A 17993-nucleotide genomic window follows, 5' to 3' on the forward strand; every position below is an offset into this window, starting at 1 on the left:
TGTGAAACAAGAACATTTTATATGGACAGAAATTTGTATTTCAATTTTCAGATGGCATAAAATATTCTCTCAACTATTTAAAAATGTAGGAACCATATAGTTCACAGACTGTACAAAAACAGGCAGCAGATGGCTGGACGCGGTGGCTCAGGCCTGTAATCCCAGCACTTTGGGAGGCTGAGGCGGTGTATCACCTAAGGTCAGGAGGTCCAGACCGGCCTGGCCAACATGGTGAAACCCCGTCTCTACTAAAAATAAAATTCTGGGACTGCTGTTTCCCTGCACTAGACGTGAATGGGGGAGTTGATTGATTGTAAAAATCATGTGAGGCTGGGCGTGGTGGCTCATGTCTGTAATCCCAACACTTTGGGGAGGCCGAGGTGGGTGGATCTCAAGGTCAGGAGTTTGAGACCAGCCTGGCCAACATGATGAAACCCTGTCTCTACTAAAAATACAAAAATTAGCTGGGTGTGGTGGGGGGCGCCTGTAATCCCAGCTACTCAGGAGGCTGAGGCAAGAGAATTGCTTGAACCTGGGAGGCGGAGGTTGCAGTGAGCCAAGATCGCACCACTGCACTCCAGCCTGGGCAACAGAGCCAGACTCCATCTCAAAATAAATAAATACATAAAAAATAAAATAAAATAAAATTTACAGAATCAGTCCTTTACACTAAACACACTTCAAGCACATGGTAGCCAGAGAACATTTCTATCATTGCAGAAAGTTCTACTGGATAGTGTTGTTATTAGGTTTGGCAGGGAAGGGAGAATTCAGTACTTGACAAACCACAATACAACAGCAATTAAAACGAAAGGCCTCACATATTTATTACTGAACCCAGCCAACCAACGTGTTCATAAGAGATTCAGAGAGGAAACACGTCGAAATCTCCAGATAGTGGTGACATTTTCAGCTTGATATGGTAACATGATCGTGACCTTCAGACAGCATAAATATGTGTGCCATCTCATGTGCAATTCCTTACAGACCCAGCTTGGTTCTTCTCCAATGTCTCCTTTTGGAGTTGTACCTACACAGAAAAAAAATGTCAAGTTACAAAGGCAGTCCGACAGCAATGCAGCTGTTCCCATTCACATAACCTTTTAGGTACCACAAAATACTGCTTTTCTCTCCTTTAACAAGTTTGGAGTTCTTTCTGGAGAGTAAAAAAAATGATTCTCTATGTGTTTAAAAACTAGCCAAGTCAAGTTTTATCCTCTCAAAATAATTTCAAGGCTAGGATCTTAACTGGGATCAGAGTAGTGGCGAAGCCCACTCTCTCCAAGTGTACTTGCACCCACTTTTGATTCAATGGACCTGGAGGTACACAGACATACTCCGAACCCCCTCATAATGGGTCACAAACATATAAAAGCTCCCGCATGATATTTCTTTTGAGACAGTCGCCCGCTCCCCCCAACACCACCCAGCTACTTTTTGTATTTTTAGTAGAGGCGGGGTTTCACCATGTTGGCCAGGCTGGTCTCAAACTCCTGACTTCGAGATCCACCCGCCTCGTCCTCCCAAAGAGTTGAGATTACAGGCATGAGCCACTGCACCTGGCCTCGCATGATCTTTACAATTGATCAACTCCTCCATTCACGTCTAGTGCAGGGAAACAGCAATCCCAGAACTGTCCATGTCAATCTGTCATGATTTTACCCTCACAAAGGCAAAATCAAAAATAATTAACACGGCTTTTCTTTCAGCAGGATAATGGCAGTACTTCCACAAAATGAAGCACTGTAATTGCAACCTGCTTTCAAAAACATTTTTAACACTGGAAGATAGCTAAGACAATGAAAATCATTCCATTGGGTCAATTATCTGGGTCAAGGGTATATAATCTTATGTACAAAATACCTTCCCAATTCTGGGAGACCACAGAGTTTAATAGCAGGTTATTTATTGAACTAGGCATTGAGTTTTACATACATTTTTCTTTTTTTGCGACAGGGTCACACTGTTGCCCAGGCTACAATGCAGTGGCCGGATCACAGCTCACTGCAGCCTGTGAACTCCTGGGCTCAAGTGATCCTCCCACTTCACCTGCTAAATAGTTAGGACTACAAGCACGTGCCACCAAGTCCAGCTAATTAATTTTTTTGGTAGAGACGGATGGGGGTGGTCTCCCTATGTTGCCCAGGCTGGTCTCAAATTCCTGGCCTCAAGCAATCCGCCTGCTCCCAAAGTGCTGGGATTATAGGTATGAAGCACTGTGCCTGGTTTATATATACTTCTTTCACTCTTCTTTCTTCATAAGCAGGTCCCACCATCAGGCAGGACACAGAGAAACCCATGTTCAAGTAGATGTATCAAATAATGAAGGACAGTGTCTAGTATCCAGTGAACAAATGGTAAGCAATTAACTAGCCCATAACATTACAATGGGTGGCAATTTTCACATCTAACTAGCTAAATGAACCAAGGAAATAGGCCCTCAACTTTAGCCCTAAGAAGCCACACTTTTAAGTCTTCTTAGCAAACCAATCCCACTAGCTTTGCCATACAAGTCGAATCAAGTTCTGGCTGGGCACGGTGGCTCATGCCTGTAATCCCAGCATATTGGGAGGCTGAGGCGGGTGGATCACGAGGTCAGGAGTTCAAGACCAGCCTGGCCAAGATGGTGAAACCCCGTCTCTACTAAAAATACAAAAATTAGCCGGGTGTGGTGGCAGGCACCTGTAATCCCAGCTACTTGGGAGGCTGAGGCAGGAGAATCGCTTGAACTCGGGAGGCAGAGGTTGCCGTGAGCCAAGATCACACCATTGCACTCCAGCCTAGGCAATGAGAGCAAAACTCCGTCTCAAAAGAAAAAAAGAGAAAGTGCTTTGACTAGCCTGGGCAACATGGCGAAACCCCATCTCTGCAACAGGTACACAAATTAGCCAGGCACGGTGGTGAACGCCTGTAGTCCCAGCTACTCAGGAGGAGGCTGAGGTGGGAGGGTTGCACCACTGCACTCAGCCTGGGTGAGAGAGCGACTGCTGAACCTTGGGCAACTCTCGCTAATTCTTGATGCTTATTTTTCCTCCCTTCAAAACCTGTCTCAAGGCCCATCAGGTCCAAAGAGCGATGGGCTGAAAAAGCCATGCAGGAGACTGAGTTTCAGGCCTAGCTTTCCCTGGAGTTAGTCTAGATGACCTTGGAGGTCCTTCATAGCAATTCTAGTAATGTTTTTCCTTTGAGATCAACTACTTCTGCAGTAGAGGACAGTTTTCCAATCTTTTCTAGTCTCTTTTTAGAAAAGAGAAACATCTAAAAGACTGGGCTAGGTGTGATGGCTCACGCCTGTAATCTCTGCACTTCGGTAGGGTGAGACAGGAGGATTGCTTGAGCTCAGGAGTTCAAGACCAGCCTGGGCAACACAGAGAGACTCCCATCTCTACAAAAAATTTAAAAATTAGCCAGGTGTGGTGGCGTGTGCCTGTAGTCCCAGCTACTCAGAGAGATGAGGTGGGAGGGTCACTTGAGCCTGGTAGGTAGGGAGAGGCTGCAGGGAGATAGTGTCAGCGCAGCATGTAAAACAGAACAAGATCCTGTCTCAAAAAACAAAAACAAAGGCCGGGCACGATGGCTTACGCCTGTAATCCCGGCACTTTGGGAAGCCCAAAAGGGGCAGATCACTTGAGCTCAGGAGTTTGAGACCAGCCTGGCCAATGTAGTGAAATCCTATCTCTACTAAAAATATAAAACTTAGCTGGGCGTGGTGATGCACGCCTGTAGTCCCAGCTACTCTGAAGGCTGAGGCATAAGAATCACTTGAACCTGGGAGGCAGAGGTTGCAGTGAGCCGAGATTGTGCCACTGCACTCCAGCCTGGGCAACAGAGCGAGACTCCATCTCAAAAAAAACCAAAAAAACAAAAAACAAAAAACAAACAAAAACAAAAACAAAAAGCCTAAAAACACTGACTGGGTCTTCCCCACCAGGATGTGTATAAGACAGCCTTCCACCTTATGACCTAGCTCAGACTGAAGATGACCAGGAAATTAACAAGTATTGATTGGAGAAATATCTGCCCATAAGCTCAGATGTGGGCTGGATGCAGTGCAGAAACAAAGGAAGTAAGTTTTTAAAAAGGAATTTGAGAATGCTGTCAGAGCGTGGATTGGATCGCATATAATTTTAATCATGTATTTATACTCAAAAAGTAACCCTGGCCAGGCACAGTGGTTCTTACATTTAGCAAAATACAAGCAGTATGATGGAGGTCTTACCTGATTTTATTTCCAGTTTTCATCCGAATCCACTGGGGAATGGGACGATTTTGCTTTTGTTTCTTGGCCAGGAATCGCTTAATCCTGAAAGTCTTGTGAGAAGACTGGGAAGAAAATGCAATCAATTTAGACAGTGATATTAGAGCCTGCCCGAATGATTCAAAGTCAAGAACTCCTTCAAACCAACATTTGAGTGCTTAACACATACCCCAGCCCCAAAATCTTCTCAATGCTAAGCCATCAAGCCAAGCAAGTCTCTGACCCTCACAACTTCTCTGGGGGCAGATACCACAGTTTCCATCGTTCAAATAAAATAAGTGGAACAGGAGGTTAAGAAACTTGCACAAAATCAGAGCATCAATGTGCAGAACCAGGATTCAAACCCAGGTCCTTTCTGCTCCACAGCCAGAGGCTACTTTTCAATTTACCCTGCCATCCCCCAAGGACTCAGACGACCACACTGGGAATGGCTAGGTAATCTGGCTTCCTGGGAAGAACACAGCTTTGAGTCAAACAGAACCACCTACCTACCATTTGCAAGTCAACGAATCTCAGTGCTCTACTTTGTAAAATAGGGGTACATACTTTTCAAGTGTCATTGGGAGGGTAATTAAGACTTAGGGAAAATCCCTGACATTCAGAAGATCTAACCTACTCACCATTTCGGTATTAATCCTAACTCTATCCCTACTGCTAAATGTCACTGGCTAAAAAAATAAACTTTTAAGTTTTAAAATAAATGAAATGTCACTTTTCCAAGGATGACTGTCTCAATTTCTAGTTGCATCTTTTGGCTTTCATCTAAGGCCAACCCCAATACTCCCCCAAATCTACAGAATAATCTTGCAAAATTGGCACGGATGCAGGTTTAATGCCTGGCCAACCCGGACGAACATACCCTTGCATAATAATGGGAGCCAATACAAAGAAGGCAAAGATTACACCCCGCCCCCCATCCACAGTAGCAGTTGTAAATTTTGTCAAGTAATAAACTATTACTTGACAAGTAATAAAATACCAGTACTTATCGCCTCCATATCTAGAAATCAACATTTTACATCTCCTAGTAAAGAGTGACTGGTTCGCTGCTGCCATTTACTAAGAAGGCCAGAATGACACACAGGTTCACAAAACACCCCTTGTTCTAGGCGCTTCCACGGGGTGACGCTCAAGTCTCTGAATAAACGTCCTCTAAACAAAAGTCCTGGGATCTAAAAATGAGGTTCGCTTCTCCACACCAAGCTAAATCCTTTTCGAAAACCAGTAGCCCACATTACCCTCCTGATTACCCTCCACGTTGCGCATGCCACGCGCAGCCCACAGTCAGGCCACGATTTCGGGGGTGGCTGCCACCTCCCACCCCCCGCCTCCAGAACCAGATTCGCTATAAGCGAAGGGAAACCGGAATCCCTTCCCGACTCGGCAGCGGCCGGGCAAAGAAAGAGCCCCCTTGAATCCGCGGCCGCAGCGCAGGCCGTCCCTCTCCAGGTTCCTCGCTGGCTCACTAGCTTCCCTCCAGGCCACGAAAAACAGTGGCCGAACTGGATCTTTTCTTGAAAAAGCCTTTAAAAGGCTCCCGTCCCTCGACGCTCCGCGCGGCCCAGGCATTTCGTGGCAGCGGCCTCGGGTTTTGGGAAGCCTCCCCGGGGCCGATGGGGGCCGATGGACTTACCATGGCGACAAACGGAGTCAAGAACACACCACGATGGCGGAGAAAGGAAAAGAGGGGGGAAGCTGGCGGAAGAACGAGCTTAGAAGGCGCTTCTGATGGGCGGAGCTTAGGAGGTGACGCTGTGCATCGACCGCCTGTTCTAGTGCCTTTTCTGCCTACCGGTGCGCTCCCGTGGCGCCGTGGGAAAGCGCGCTGATTCCTGCCAAATGCAGTTAGCTTTGCTTCGCTTCCGTAAGTGGGTTCCCCCAGGGGCCCGGCAGTGTGTTAGGGGCACCCTGCTTCGTAAGTGAGGCAGACAGCCCGTGATAAATGCCAAAGTAGAAGCCCCTCCGAAAACCTAAGGAGCCGATTGGGCGGGACTAACCCTAAGGAAGGGCAGGGGAATTGTCCGTCACCTCCGGGCGCCGGGGACTGGGAACGCCGGGTCGGAGCTGGGCAGGCGGAGAGTAAGTGCCATTTTCCCAGAGGGCTACGAGTCATTTCGGCCTGGCTGGGAGGTATGGGAAGGGACAGTCGTGTCGGAGGAAGCAGGAGAAGTTGGAGGGGGTTGGACCACGTGGACGCTTATGTAAGCCTAGGGGTTTTCGACTAGGCGAAAGGTTGCCAAAGTTTTCAACTCAGAAAGTTAGGGACAGAACCTCTTCCTTGGCTGCTAGGAAGTCCAGCCTGACATTGTAGCCCGCCTTTGGCAAGATGTACAATAATTAATAACATGCGTTTCGGATGCTAGTGTTCCCCATTTTCATCCTTTTCCCCATTTAAAAGCAAAAACCTTTCCTTTTTGATGAGTAAATAAAATAAACATAAAAATAAGCTGGGCGTGGTGGCTCACGCTTGTAATCCCAGCACTTTGGGAGGCCTAGGCGGGCGGATTACTTGAAGCCAGGAGTTCGAGACCAGCCTGGCCAACATGTTGAAACCCCGTCCCTACTAAAAATACAAAAAAACTAACCAGGCGTGGTGGCAGGCGCCTGTAATCTCAGCTACTCGGGAGGCTGAGACAGGAGAATCTCTTGAACCCGGGAGGCGGAGGTTGCAGTGAGCCGAGGTTGAGCCACTGCACTCCAGCCTGGGCAACAAGAGCAAAACTCCATCTCAAAAAGAAAAAGTAAATAAATAAACGCAAAAACCTCCATGTATATTTGCAGTCACCTCAAGCATTTTTGCACCAACGGATTACAGCAAGGGTTTTTAACCTGGAGTCCACAAGAGTCCATGTATAGAATTCAGAGGATCCCATGAACTTGAATGGGAAAATACAACTTTATTTTCACCAAATTTAATGAAATGTAATGCTTTCTGTATTTACTAATGTAGGCAACAGACCACAGTGGCATTAGCAGTAGTTGTGACTTGGTCACTAATAGAAATCATAGATGGCTTCATATTACATTACAGTTGATGCAGATGTCTCCAGATATTATTTACACACTCACGTCCTTTAAATTACATTAGTTATAAGTTCACAAATAGAACTATGTTAAGAAGCCCATGTATTACTATAGCACATATTTCTTTTTTTTTTTTTTCAAGACTGAGTCTCCCTTTATTGCCCAGGCTAGAGTGCAATGGCACAATCTTGGCTCACTGCAACCTCCGCCTCCCGGGTTCAAGTGATTCTCATGCCTCAGCCTCCCGAGTAGCTGGGACTACAGGCACGCACTACCACGCCCAGCTAATTTTTGTATTTTTAGTAGAGACGGAGTTTCGCCATGTTGGCTAAGCCGGTCTCGAACTCCTGACCTCAAGTGATCTGCCCGCCTCGACCTCACAAAGTGCAGAGATTACTGGAGTGCGCTACCGTGCCCGGCCTAAAGTCACATTCTGAGGTCCTGGGGATTAGGGCTTCAACACATGAATTTTGGGGGAACATAATTTAGCTTGTGACACCACCAGTCACCTTCTAAGGCCGAATTCAAATGCTGTCTCTTCCCTTTAGCTGGAAATCATCACCCCTTCAACACTGTTGTAATAGTTTATTTGTACCTTTCTTATGGCTCCTAGCACTATCTGTTCTGTTGCAATGCAAAAGGATGAAAGTAACAGTGGCTGCTACTTATGGGGCTTGATAGTTACTATGTAGCTGCATGTATTAATTCAAGCCTTACTGTGAGCTTACCATGTTTTACCAGTGACCTTTTGAATCCTCACCAGAACACTACAAGGTAAGTATGGTTAATTATCCTCATTTTACAGAAGAGCCAACAGGGACAGATTAAGTTGTATACCCAAGGTCACACAGCTACTATGTTGCACAGCCGGTACTCAGACTCATGTAGTCCAGGCTTCAGAGTCTGTGCTGTCACCACTACCCTCTACTGCCTTTTCAACACAGATTTTGGGAACCTACTCTGTCTGGTTCGGGTCTTCGTGCTGGGGGTACAGGAGCAAACAAATCTGACCAAAAATCCCTGCCCTCTTGGAGTTTTGTGGCGATGGTATGGTTCTGGATTTTTTTGTGGTGGGAATTACACAAAGCTACACATGTGATAGAATTTGCCAAGTGTGGTGACTCACGTCTGTAATCCCAGCACTTTGGGAGGCTGAGGCGGGCGGATCACGTGAGGTCAGGAGTTCGAGATCAGCCTGACCAACATGGTGAAACCCCGTCCCTACTAAAAATACAAAAATTAGCCAAGTGTGGTGGCGTGTGCCTGTAATCCCACCTACTCAGGAGGCTGAGGCAGGAGAATGGCTTGAACCCGGGAGGTGGAGGCTGCAGTGAGCCGAGATCGCGCCACTGCACTCCAGCCTGGGTGACAGAGCGAGACTCTGTCTCAAAACAAACAAAAAAAATTAGCTGGGCATGGTGGTGCATGCCTGTAGTCCAAGCTACTCGGGAGGCTGAGACAGGGAGAATTGCTTGAACCCGGGAGGTGGAGGTTGCAGTGAGCTGAGATCACAACACTGCACCCCAGCCTCGGTGACAGAGTGAGACTCTGTCTCAAAAAAACAAACAAAAAAAAACAATTCTATACAACTCCCCCCTGCCCACCCCTGCCCCAGTGGGTGTATGTATAACTGGTGAAATCTGAATAAGCTCTGTGGACTGTGCCAATGTGAATTTCCTGGTTGTGATATTGTACTATAGTTATGCAAGATGCTAACACTGGGGAAAACTAGATAAAGGGTACGTACACAGGGCCTCTCAGTCCCTTTCTTTGCAACTTCTTGTGAATCTATTGTTATTTCAAAATACAAGTCTAAAAAAAACTCTGCCTTCATTGAGTTTAATTATAGTGGGGAGTTAGACAACAAATATATAAATTACATGGCACATCAGAAGGAGGTGTCATCAAGAAAAGCAAAGCAGGGGCCAGGTGCAGTGGCTATCACCTGTAATCCCAGCATTTTGGAAGGCTGGGGAAGGAGGAATAGTTGAGGCCAGGAGTTTTAGATCAGCCTGGACAACATAGTGAGACTCTCTACAAAAAATACAAAATTTAGCCACTGGATGTGGTGGCACGTGCCCGTAGCTCCAGCTACTTGGAAGGTGAGAAGGGAGGATCACTTGAGCCCAGGAGTTCGAGGCTGCAGTGAGCCATGATTGTGCCACTGCACTCCAGCCTGAGCAACAGAGTGAGACCCTGTCTCAAAACAAACAAACAAATAAAACAATTGAGGGCTGGGCGCGGTGGCTCACGCCTATAATCCCAGCACTTTGGGAGGCCGAGGCGGGTGGATCACAAGGTCAGGAGTTCGAGACCAGCCTGACCAACATGGTGAAATCTCATCTCTACTAAAAATACAAAAAATTAGCCAGGTGTGGTGGTGGCGCCTGTAATCCCAGCTACTCAGGAGGCTGAGGCAGGGGAATCGCTTGAACCCGGGAGGCGGAGGTTGCAGTGAGTGGAGATCATGCCACTGCATTTCAGCCTGGCGACAGAGGGAGACTCCATCTCAAAAAAAAAAAAAAAAAATTGAGAAGGGGTGGCATGAAAGGTAGAAGGAAAACCAGCACGAAGTGCTCTTTCTATAAAGCAGTAAGAATTAAAAGGATGATTGACATAAGCACTTAAAAGCTTATTTGCTGTTGCTTCTGGTCACCAGAAAGAAAATGCTTGCTCTTAAATAAATGAGCAATAAAAATCCAAAAAATCCAAGTTAAAAAATATGTATTTGGAAAAATGGCTGGGCGTGGTGGCTCCCACCTGTAATCCCAGCACTTTGGGAGGCCGAGGCGGGTGGATCAACTTAGGCCAGGAGTTCGAGACCAGCCTGGCCAACATGGCAGAACCCTGTCTCTACTAAAAATACAAAAATTAGCTGGGAATGGTGGCACACACCTGTAATCCCAGCTATTCAGGAGGCTGAGGCAGGAGAATTGCTTGAACCTAGGAGGTGGAGGTTGCAGTGAGCCGAGATCGCACCACTGCACTTTAGCCTGGGCAACAGAGTGAGACCCTGTCTCAAAAAAAAAAAAAGTTGGAAAAAAAAATGCAGCAATAAAAAATAATACAAATATAGACAGGTGTGGCAGCATGCACCTGTAGTCCTAGCTATTTGGGAGGCTGCGGCAGGAATATTGCTTGATCCCAGGAGTTCAAGTCCAGCCTGGGCAATGTAGTGAGACCCTATCTCTAAAAATAAATACAAATGAAAAACAATACAGTATAATAATTATTTACATAGCATTTACACTATTTTAGGTATTATAAGTAAACAAGAGATGATTTAAAGTATACAGGAGGATGTGTGTAGGTTATATGCAAATATTACATCATTTTATATAAAGGACTTGGACATCAGTGGATTTTGGTATTAAAGAGATCCTGGAACCAATCCTTCATGGATACTGAGAGACGATTATATTTGCAAAGGTGTAGATGCTAAGAACAGGTATCCAGGGCCTCCCAGAGCCAGCCTAGGAGTCTGAGCTTTATCCTGGGGACCAACAATTTGCAGACTTCTTTTTTTTCTTTCTTTTATTTTTATTTTTTTGAGACGGAGTCTCGCTCTGTCGCCTAGGCTGGAGTGCAATGGTGTTATCTCCACTCAGTGCAACCTCCACCTCCCGGGTTCAAGCCATTCTCCTGCCTCAGCCTCCCAAGTGACTGGGATTACAGGCACATGCTACCATCCCCAGCTAATTTTGGTATTTTTAGTAGAGATGGGTTTCACCATGTTGGCCAGGCTGGTCTCAAACTCCTGACCTCAAGTGATCCACCTGCCTCAGCCTCCCAAAGTGCTGATCCCAGCTCTTTGATTACAGGCGTGAGCCACCGCGCCCGATGTAATTTGCAGACTTCTTTGACAGAATGGCTCTTTGTTTTAAAAGCCATTTTATATAGAAACTCACCCTTGACTCTTCTCTGTTATACCATTAATCCAATCTCAGCAAATCCTGTCAGCTGTCTCAAAAATGTTTCTCGAATTCAGTGCTCATTTCCCCCACCGTCGTTCGTCTCTCACTTGGATTACTGCAAAATCCTTCAAACTCTTCCCCCTTCTTCTGGCCCTGCCCCTCTACAGTTTCTTCTCAACACAGCAGTCAATGACCCTGTTAAAACCTAAGCCTGATCATGTTACTGTATTTAGTGGCTCCTTTTTATTTTTTATTTTTTTGAGACTAAGTCTTGCTCTGTCCAGGCTGGAGCACAGTGGCATGATCTCAGGTCACTGCAACCTCCACCTCCTGAGTTCAAGTGATTCCTGTGCCTCAGCCTCTCAAGTGGCTGGGACTACAGGCGCATGCCACCACATCTGGCTAATTTTTGTGTTTTTAATAGAGATGGGGGTGTATGTTGGCCATGTTGGTCTTGAACTCCTGAGCTCAAGGGATCTGCCCCCTTCTGCCTCCCCAAGTGCTGGGATTGCAGGCATGAGCCACTGTGCCTGGCCTATTTAGTGGTTCTTAATGGCTCATTTCACTCCAGTAAATATCTAAGTGCCCCAGCCTGGGCGACATAGGGAGACCCTGTCGCTACGGAAAGTTAAAAAATTAGCCGGATGTCGGGGCACACACCTGTGGTCTGAGCTACTCAGGAGGCTGAGGTGGGAGGATTGCTTGAGCCCGGAAGGTCAAGGCTGCAGTAAGGTGAGATCACACCACTGTACTCCAGCCTGAGTAACAGAGCAAGACTCTATCTCCAAAAAAATATAAAAAGAAGAAAAAAATTAAAGATCCAAGTTCTCACAACAGGCATATGCTTCCACATCAGCCCCTTCCACCTCACCTCTGTGACCTCATCTCCCACTGCTCTCACCATCGGTTCACTGGGCTTTGGCCATACTGGGCAGTTCTCAGCTCAGGGCCTTTGCACTTGCTCTTCTCTCTACGTGGAAGCTCTTCCCCTAGATGTCCCCACGTCTTCATGGCTTCCTTCATCAGTCTCCTTAGGTCATTTTTCCAATGTCACCTCAGTGAGGCTTTCCCTAACCACCCTATCTATCTAAAATTGCAGCTTGGCCGGGCGCGATGGCTCACGCCTGTAATCCCAGCACTTTGGGAGGCTGAAGCGGGCAGATCATGAGGTCAGGAGTTCAAGACCAGCCTGGCCAACATGGTGAAACCCCATCTCTACTAAAAATACAAAAAATTAGCTGGGCATGGTGGTGCGTGCCTGTAATCCCAGCTACTCAGGAGGCTTAGACAGGAGAATTGCTTGAACCGGGACTCGGGAGGCGGAGGTTGCAGTGAGCTGAGATCGTGCCACTCCACTCCAGCCTGGGAGACAGAGGGACACTCTGTCTCAAAAATAAAATAAAGTAAAATTGCAACCCCCAGGTCGGGCGCAGTGGCTCACACCTATAATCCCAGCATTTTGGGAGGCCAAGGCAGGCAGATCGCTTGAGCCCAGAAGTTTGAGACCATCCTGGGCAACATGGTGAGACCTCCGCCTCTACAAGAAAAATGCAAAGGTTAGCTGGGTGTGGTGGCACATGCCTGTAGTCTCAGCTACTCAGGAAGCTGAGGTGGGAGGCTCACCTGAGCCTGGGGAGTTCGAGGCTACAGTCAGCGGTGATTGAGCCACTGCACTCCAGCCTGGGTGACAGAGTGAGACTCTCTCTAAAAAAAATTTGCAACCCCTGGCCCCCACTCAGCACTCCCTACCCCTACTACTGCTTTATTTTTCTCCATATTACTTACCTGAGATAACATATATTGTATTTATTTATTGTTTGACTCCCTCACTAGAATGTAAGCTCCATGAGGTCATGGATTGTGTATTTTGTTCACTGCTGTATTCCCTGAGCCTGGAACAGTGCCTGACACATAGTAGATGCGCAGTAAATATTTGGTGAATGAATGAACAAATGCTAATACATCAAAGAGACAACATCAAAGAACAGACTCCACAGGGCAGTTTACATCTTCATTGTTTGGCCGGACCCTTCTTGTTTGAGGGTGGATTTTCAAAATTACTGCTGAAGGCAATTGGGAGCCTTGAAAGCTTTTAAAGGGTAAGAGTAAGTGGCAATTATATATTTGTTGTTGTTGTTGTTGTTTTTGGAGGCAGGGTCTTGCTCTGTCACCCCGGCTGCAGTGCAGTGGTATATTCTCAGCTCCCTGCAACCCCCACTTCCCCGGCTCAAGCCATCCTCCAACCTCAGGTCCCCAAGTAGCTGGGACTACAGGCGCGTGCTGCCAACCCAGTTTTTTGTATTTTTGGTAGAGACGGGATCTCACCACATTGTCCAGGCTGATCTCGAACTCCTGACTTCAAGCGATCTTCTCACCTGGGCCTCCCAAAGTGCTGGGATTACAGGCATAAGCCACCATGCCTGGCCAATTATGTAAGTATTTTAGAAAGATCCTTTGGCCAGCTGGAGAGTAGTTGGGGATGGGGACAATAGTGGAAACAAGAATACTCGTGGGGGCTGTTGTTACAAGTATGCTTTTTTTTTTGAAACAGTCTCGCTCTTGTCGCCTAGGCTGGAGTGCAATGGCACGATCTCGGCTCACTGTAACCTCCGCCTCCCAGGTTCAAAGCAGTTCTCCTGCCTCAGCCTCTGGAGTAGCTGGGATTACAGACACCTACCACCATGCCAGCTAATTTTTGTATTTTTAGTAGAGACGGGGTTTCGCCATGTTGGCCAGGCTGGTCCCCAACTCCTAACCTCAGGAGATCTGCCCGCCTCAGCCTCCCAAAGTGCTGGGATTACAGGCATGAGCCACCATGCCCGGTCAGCAAACTTTTTCTGATAGTAAATATTTTAGGCTTTGCAGATGACATACAGTGTCTGTTGCAACTACTCAACTCTGCTGTTGCAGGATGAAAGCTGCAGGACAATATGTAAATGAACGGGTGTGGCTGGGTTCCAAGAAAACTTTAGTTACAGATACTAAAATTTAAATTCAATAGAATTGTCATGTGTCCCAAAATATTCTTTTGATTTTTTTCAACCATTGAAAAATACAGAAACCATTCTTAGCTCTCAGGCTGTACAAAAACACGCAGTGGCCAGGTTTGGTCCGTAGGCTGTAATTTGCTGAGCCTAGGCCTAGATAATTATGTCAAGACTCTCCTCTCCCTCCTCAAACCTGCAACCCTTCTTCCTCCATTCTCACACTCAGTTGAGGACCTGGCTTCCTAGTCACTGAGAAAATTTAAGCAATCACAAGAGAACTCCCACAGCCCATCCACACATGCTATCTGCCAACATCTCCACGTGACTATTCCCCCATCCCTCTGTTACTGTGAATGAAACGTTTGAGCTATGTCCAGCCTGTCTGCTCGCTTGTGCCCTAGATCCAAACCTCTCTCGCCCATTCAACAACCCTGCTCTGACTAGTCTTCCCTTTCTGTCCTTGCTGTTCACTGCATTATTCCCATCAACATACAAATAAATATGCTGTCATCTTAAAAAAGCTGCTTTTTACTCCAACCCCCTTGCCAGCTACTTCTTCTTCTCCTTCCCTTTGCAACAAAACCCGGTAAAGATTTGTCTTCATTCACTGTTTCCAACTTCTCTCCCATTCTTTAAGTGAGATATAATTCACATAATAATGAAAATCACCGTTTTATTTTTTTATTTTATTTTTGAGACAGAGTCTTGCTCTGTCAGGCTGGAGTACAATGGCGTGATCTCAGCTCACTGCAACCTCGGCCTGCCGAGTTCAAGCAATTCTCCTGCCCCAACCTCCCAAGTAGCTGGGATTACAGGCATGCACCACCACACCCAGCTAATTTTTGTATTTTTAGTAGAGGCGGGGTTTCACCATGTTGGCCAGGCTGCTCTTGAACTCCTGACCTCAGGTGATCCGCTCACCTCGGCCTCCCAGAGTGCTGGGATTACAGGTGTCAGCCACCGCACCGGCCACTATTTTATTTTATTTTATTTATTTTTGAGATGGAGTCTCTGTTGCCCAGGCTGGAGTGCAGTGGCATGATCTCAGCTCACTGCAACCTCCGCCTCCCGGGTTCGAGTGATTCTCCTGCCTCAGCCTCCCAAGTAGCTGGGATTACAGGCATGTGCCACCACGCCCGGCTAATTTTGTATTTTTAGTGGAGATGGGGTTTTGCCATGTTGGCCCAGCTGGTCTCGAACTCTTGACCTCAGGCGATCCACCCGCCTCAGCCTCCCAAAGTGCTAGGATTACAGGTGTGAGCCACCGCACCTGGCCTAGCAGTCACTCTTTCATTCCCACTCTTCTCTCAGCCCTAGGAAACCACTAATCTATTTTCCGTCTCTGTGGATTTGCCTATTCTGGATATTTTATATAAATGGAGACATATAATATGTAGCCTTTTGTGTCTGCTTTCTTTCACTTAGCATAATGTTTTCAAGGTTCATCCATGTTGTAGCATGAATCAGTATTTCATTTTTTTTAGAAGTGGGGTCTCACTATATTGCCCAGGCTGGTCTTGAACTCCTGAGCTCAAGCAATCATCCCATCTTGGCCTCCCAAAGTGCTGGAATTAGAGGCGTGAGGCACTGTGCCAGGCCAACATTTTTTATTTTTTTTAATAGAGATAGGGTCCCACTATGTTGCCCAGGCTAGTCTCAAACTCCTAAGTTCAAGTGATGCTCCCGCCTCAGCCTCCCAAATGCTAGGATTACCTGCAAGAGCTCTCATGCCTGGCTCATTTTTCTTTCTCTTTCTTTTCTTTTCTTTCTTTGTTTCCTTTCTTTTCTTTCTCTTCTTTCTTTCTTCTTTCTTTTCCTTCCTTCCTTCTTTCCTTCCTTCCTCCCTCCCTCCCTCCCTTCCTCTCTCCTTCCCTCTTTCCTTCCTCCTTCTCTTTTCCTTCCTTCCTTCCTTCTTTCATTCCTCCCTCCCTCTCTCCTTCCCTCTTTCCTTCCTCCTTCCCTCCCTCACTCTCTTTTCCTTCCTTCCTTTTCTTTCTCTCTTTCCCTCCCTCCCTCCTTCTCTTTCTTCTCTTTCTTTCTCCTTCCTTCTTTCCTTATTTCCTTTTATCCTTCCTTCTTTGTTTCCCTTCCTTTCTCCCTCCCTCCCTTTCTTTTCTTTCTCTTTCCTTCCTTTCTCTTTCTCCTTTCCTCCTTTTTCTCTTTCTCCCTCTTTCTCTCCTTCCTTCCTTCCTTTTTTCCTTCCTTCCTTCCTTTCTTCCCTCCCTCCCTCCCTTTTCTTTCTTTCCCTTCCTCCCTCCCTCCCTTTCTTTCCTTTTTTCTTTCTTTTTTCTTTTCTTTTTCCTTCCTTTCCATTTTTTTCTTCCTTCCTTTCTTTCTTCTTGACAGAGTCTTGCTCTCTTGCCCAGGCTGGAGTGCACTGGTGTGATCTTGGCTTACTGCAACCTCTGCCTCCTGGGTTCAAGCAATTCTCCTGACACAGCCTCCTGAGTAGCTGGGACCACAGGCTTGTGCCAACACGCCTGGCTAACTTTTGTATTTTTAATATTTTTTCTTTTTTTTTTTTTTCGTGTTTATTTTTTTGAGACAGAGCCTCAGTCTGTCACCCAGGCAGCAGTGCAGTGGCGCGATCTCAGCTCACTGCAACCTCTGTCTCCCAGGTTCAAGCAATTCTCCTGCCTCAGCCTCCCAAGTAGCTTGAATTGCAGATGTGCACTACCACGCCCGGCTAATTTTTGTATTTTTAGTAGGGGTGGGGTTTCGCCATGTTGGCCAGGCTGGTCTTGAACTCCTGACCTCAAGTGATCCGCCCGCCTCGGCCTCCCAAAGTGCTGGGATTTCAAGCATCAGCCACCGTGCCCAGCCGTATTTTTAGTGGCCAACCTTGCTGGCCACTCCTCCTCCTTGAAACACTTTTCTCTTGGATTAAGTAACACCGGAGTCTTCTGGTATTTCTCCTACTCTGGCTATTCTTTCTGTCTTTGTAGATACATTTCCTTACCTCTGTGTAATGTTAAGAGTTCTTTAAGGCTGGGCCCTAGGTCTGCTTCTGTTCCTACTTCACTCTCTCCCCATAAAGTGACAGAATCCATGGTCATGACTTCAGTGCACCCCTAAAAATGGATGAGTTCCAAATCCATACATCCATTTCCCACCTGCCATTCACCCTTCACTGTAACATGATTTCTGTCTCTTTTAGGTCATCAGTTTCATTAGTTCACTAATGAAATCATGACTGCCAAATCCAATGAACACTTCCATTTCTTGTCTTCCTTAATCTCTCTGTGGCATGGGACATTGTCAGCCAATTTCCTTCTTGAAATTTTCCCTTCCCTTAATCCTGTCGCCCAGCTGACAATCATTCACTTTCAATCATTTCTGGTGGCTCTTGTACCTCCCTCTTGGGCTACTTGTTTCTAAAAACTGAGGAAACAAAGTTATTTAGAAAGTAAAGGCAAACTGATGCCATGTTAGGAAGGGCTGGCAGAATGAATGAAAATCAGGCAAAAGCTCAAGGATGTTGTCTAAACATTTTGTTCTTATGGGACCAGAATAGTTGATGTGGTTTGGATATTTGTCCCCACCCAAATCTCATGGAAATATAATCCCCAGTGTTGTAGGTGGGGCCTGGTGGGGTGTTTGGGTTATGGGGCAGATCCCTCATGGCTTGGTGCTGTCCTCTCTTTAGTGAGTTCTTACAGAGCTGGTTGTTGTAAAGTGTGGCACCTCCTCCCCGCACTCACTCTCTTGCTCACTCTGTGATGTGGGATGTCTTCTGCTTCACTTTCCACCATGAGTAAAAGCTCCCTGAGGCTTTCCCAAAACTCGAGCAGATACCAGTGCCACACTTCC

General features: G+C 46.6%; 1 protein-coding gene, 1 long non-coding RNA gene and 1 other non-coding gene across 3 annotated transcripts in view; 1 reads left to right on the top strand and 2 right to left on the bottom strand.

Moving 5' to 3' along the window:
- Positions 1 to 802: 802 nt before the first annotated feature.
- On the bottom strand, positions 803 to 6001 carry RPL39 (ribosomal protein L39). The gene is made up of 3 exons (XM_009235208.4): positions 5892 to 6001; positions 4220 to 4323; positions 803 to 1030 (listed from the first exon to the last, which is right to left on the bottom strand). The coding sequence occupies exons 1-3, from the start codon at positions 5892 to 5894 to the stop codon at positions 982 to 984; spliced, it is 156 nt and encodes a 51-aa protein (XP_009233483.1). The 5' UTR covers positions 5895 to 6001; the 3' UTR covers positions 803 to 981.
- LOC112131154 (small nucleolar RNA SNORA69) lies at positions 1632 to 1763 on the bottom strand. Its single transcript, XR_002913293.1, has one exon. It is a non-coding gene; the product is annotated as a small nucleolar RNA SNORA69 (small nucleolar RNA).
- A 105-nt stretch (positions 6002 to 6106) lies between the features above and the next one.
- The window catches only part of LOC134760898 (uncharacterized), a 34793-nt gene continuing 22906 nt past the window's right edge, over positions 6107 to 17993 (top strand). The window contains exon 1 of the long non-coding RNA XR_010138963.1: positions 6107 to 6337. This is a non-coding gene — a long non-coding RNA (uncharacterized LOC134760898). The remainder of the gene's footprint in view (positions 6338 to 17993) is intronic.

This window comes from Pongo abelii, chromosome X (assembly GCF_028885655.2).
Source record: "Pongo abelii isolate AG06213 chromosome X, NHGRI_mPonAbe1-v2.0_pri, whole genome shotgun sequence".
NCBI lineage: Eukaryota > Metazoa > Chordata > Mammalia > Primates > Hominidae > Pongo > Pongo abelii.

What these genes read in the sequence shown, in the direction of transcription:
- RPL39 (XM_009235208.4), bottom strand. An exon ending in AAAACTGGAAATAAAATCAG is followed by an intron (nt 1,031 to 4,219) that starts GTAAGACCTCCA and finishes TTTTCTGTGTAG; the next exon opens with GTACAACTCCAAAAGGAGAC.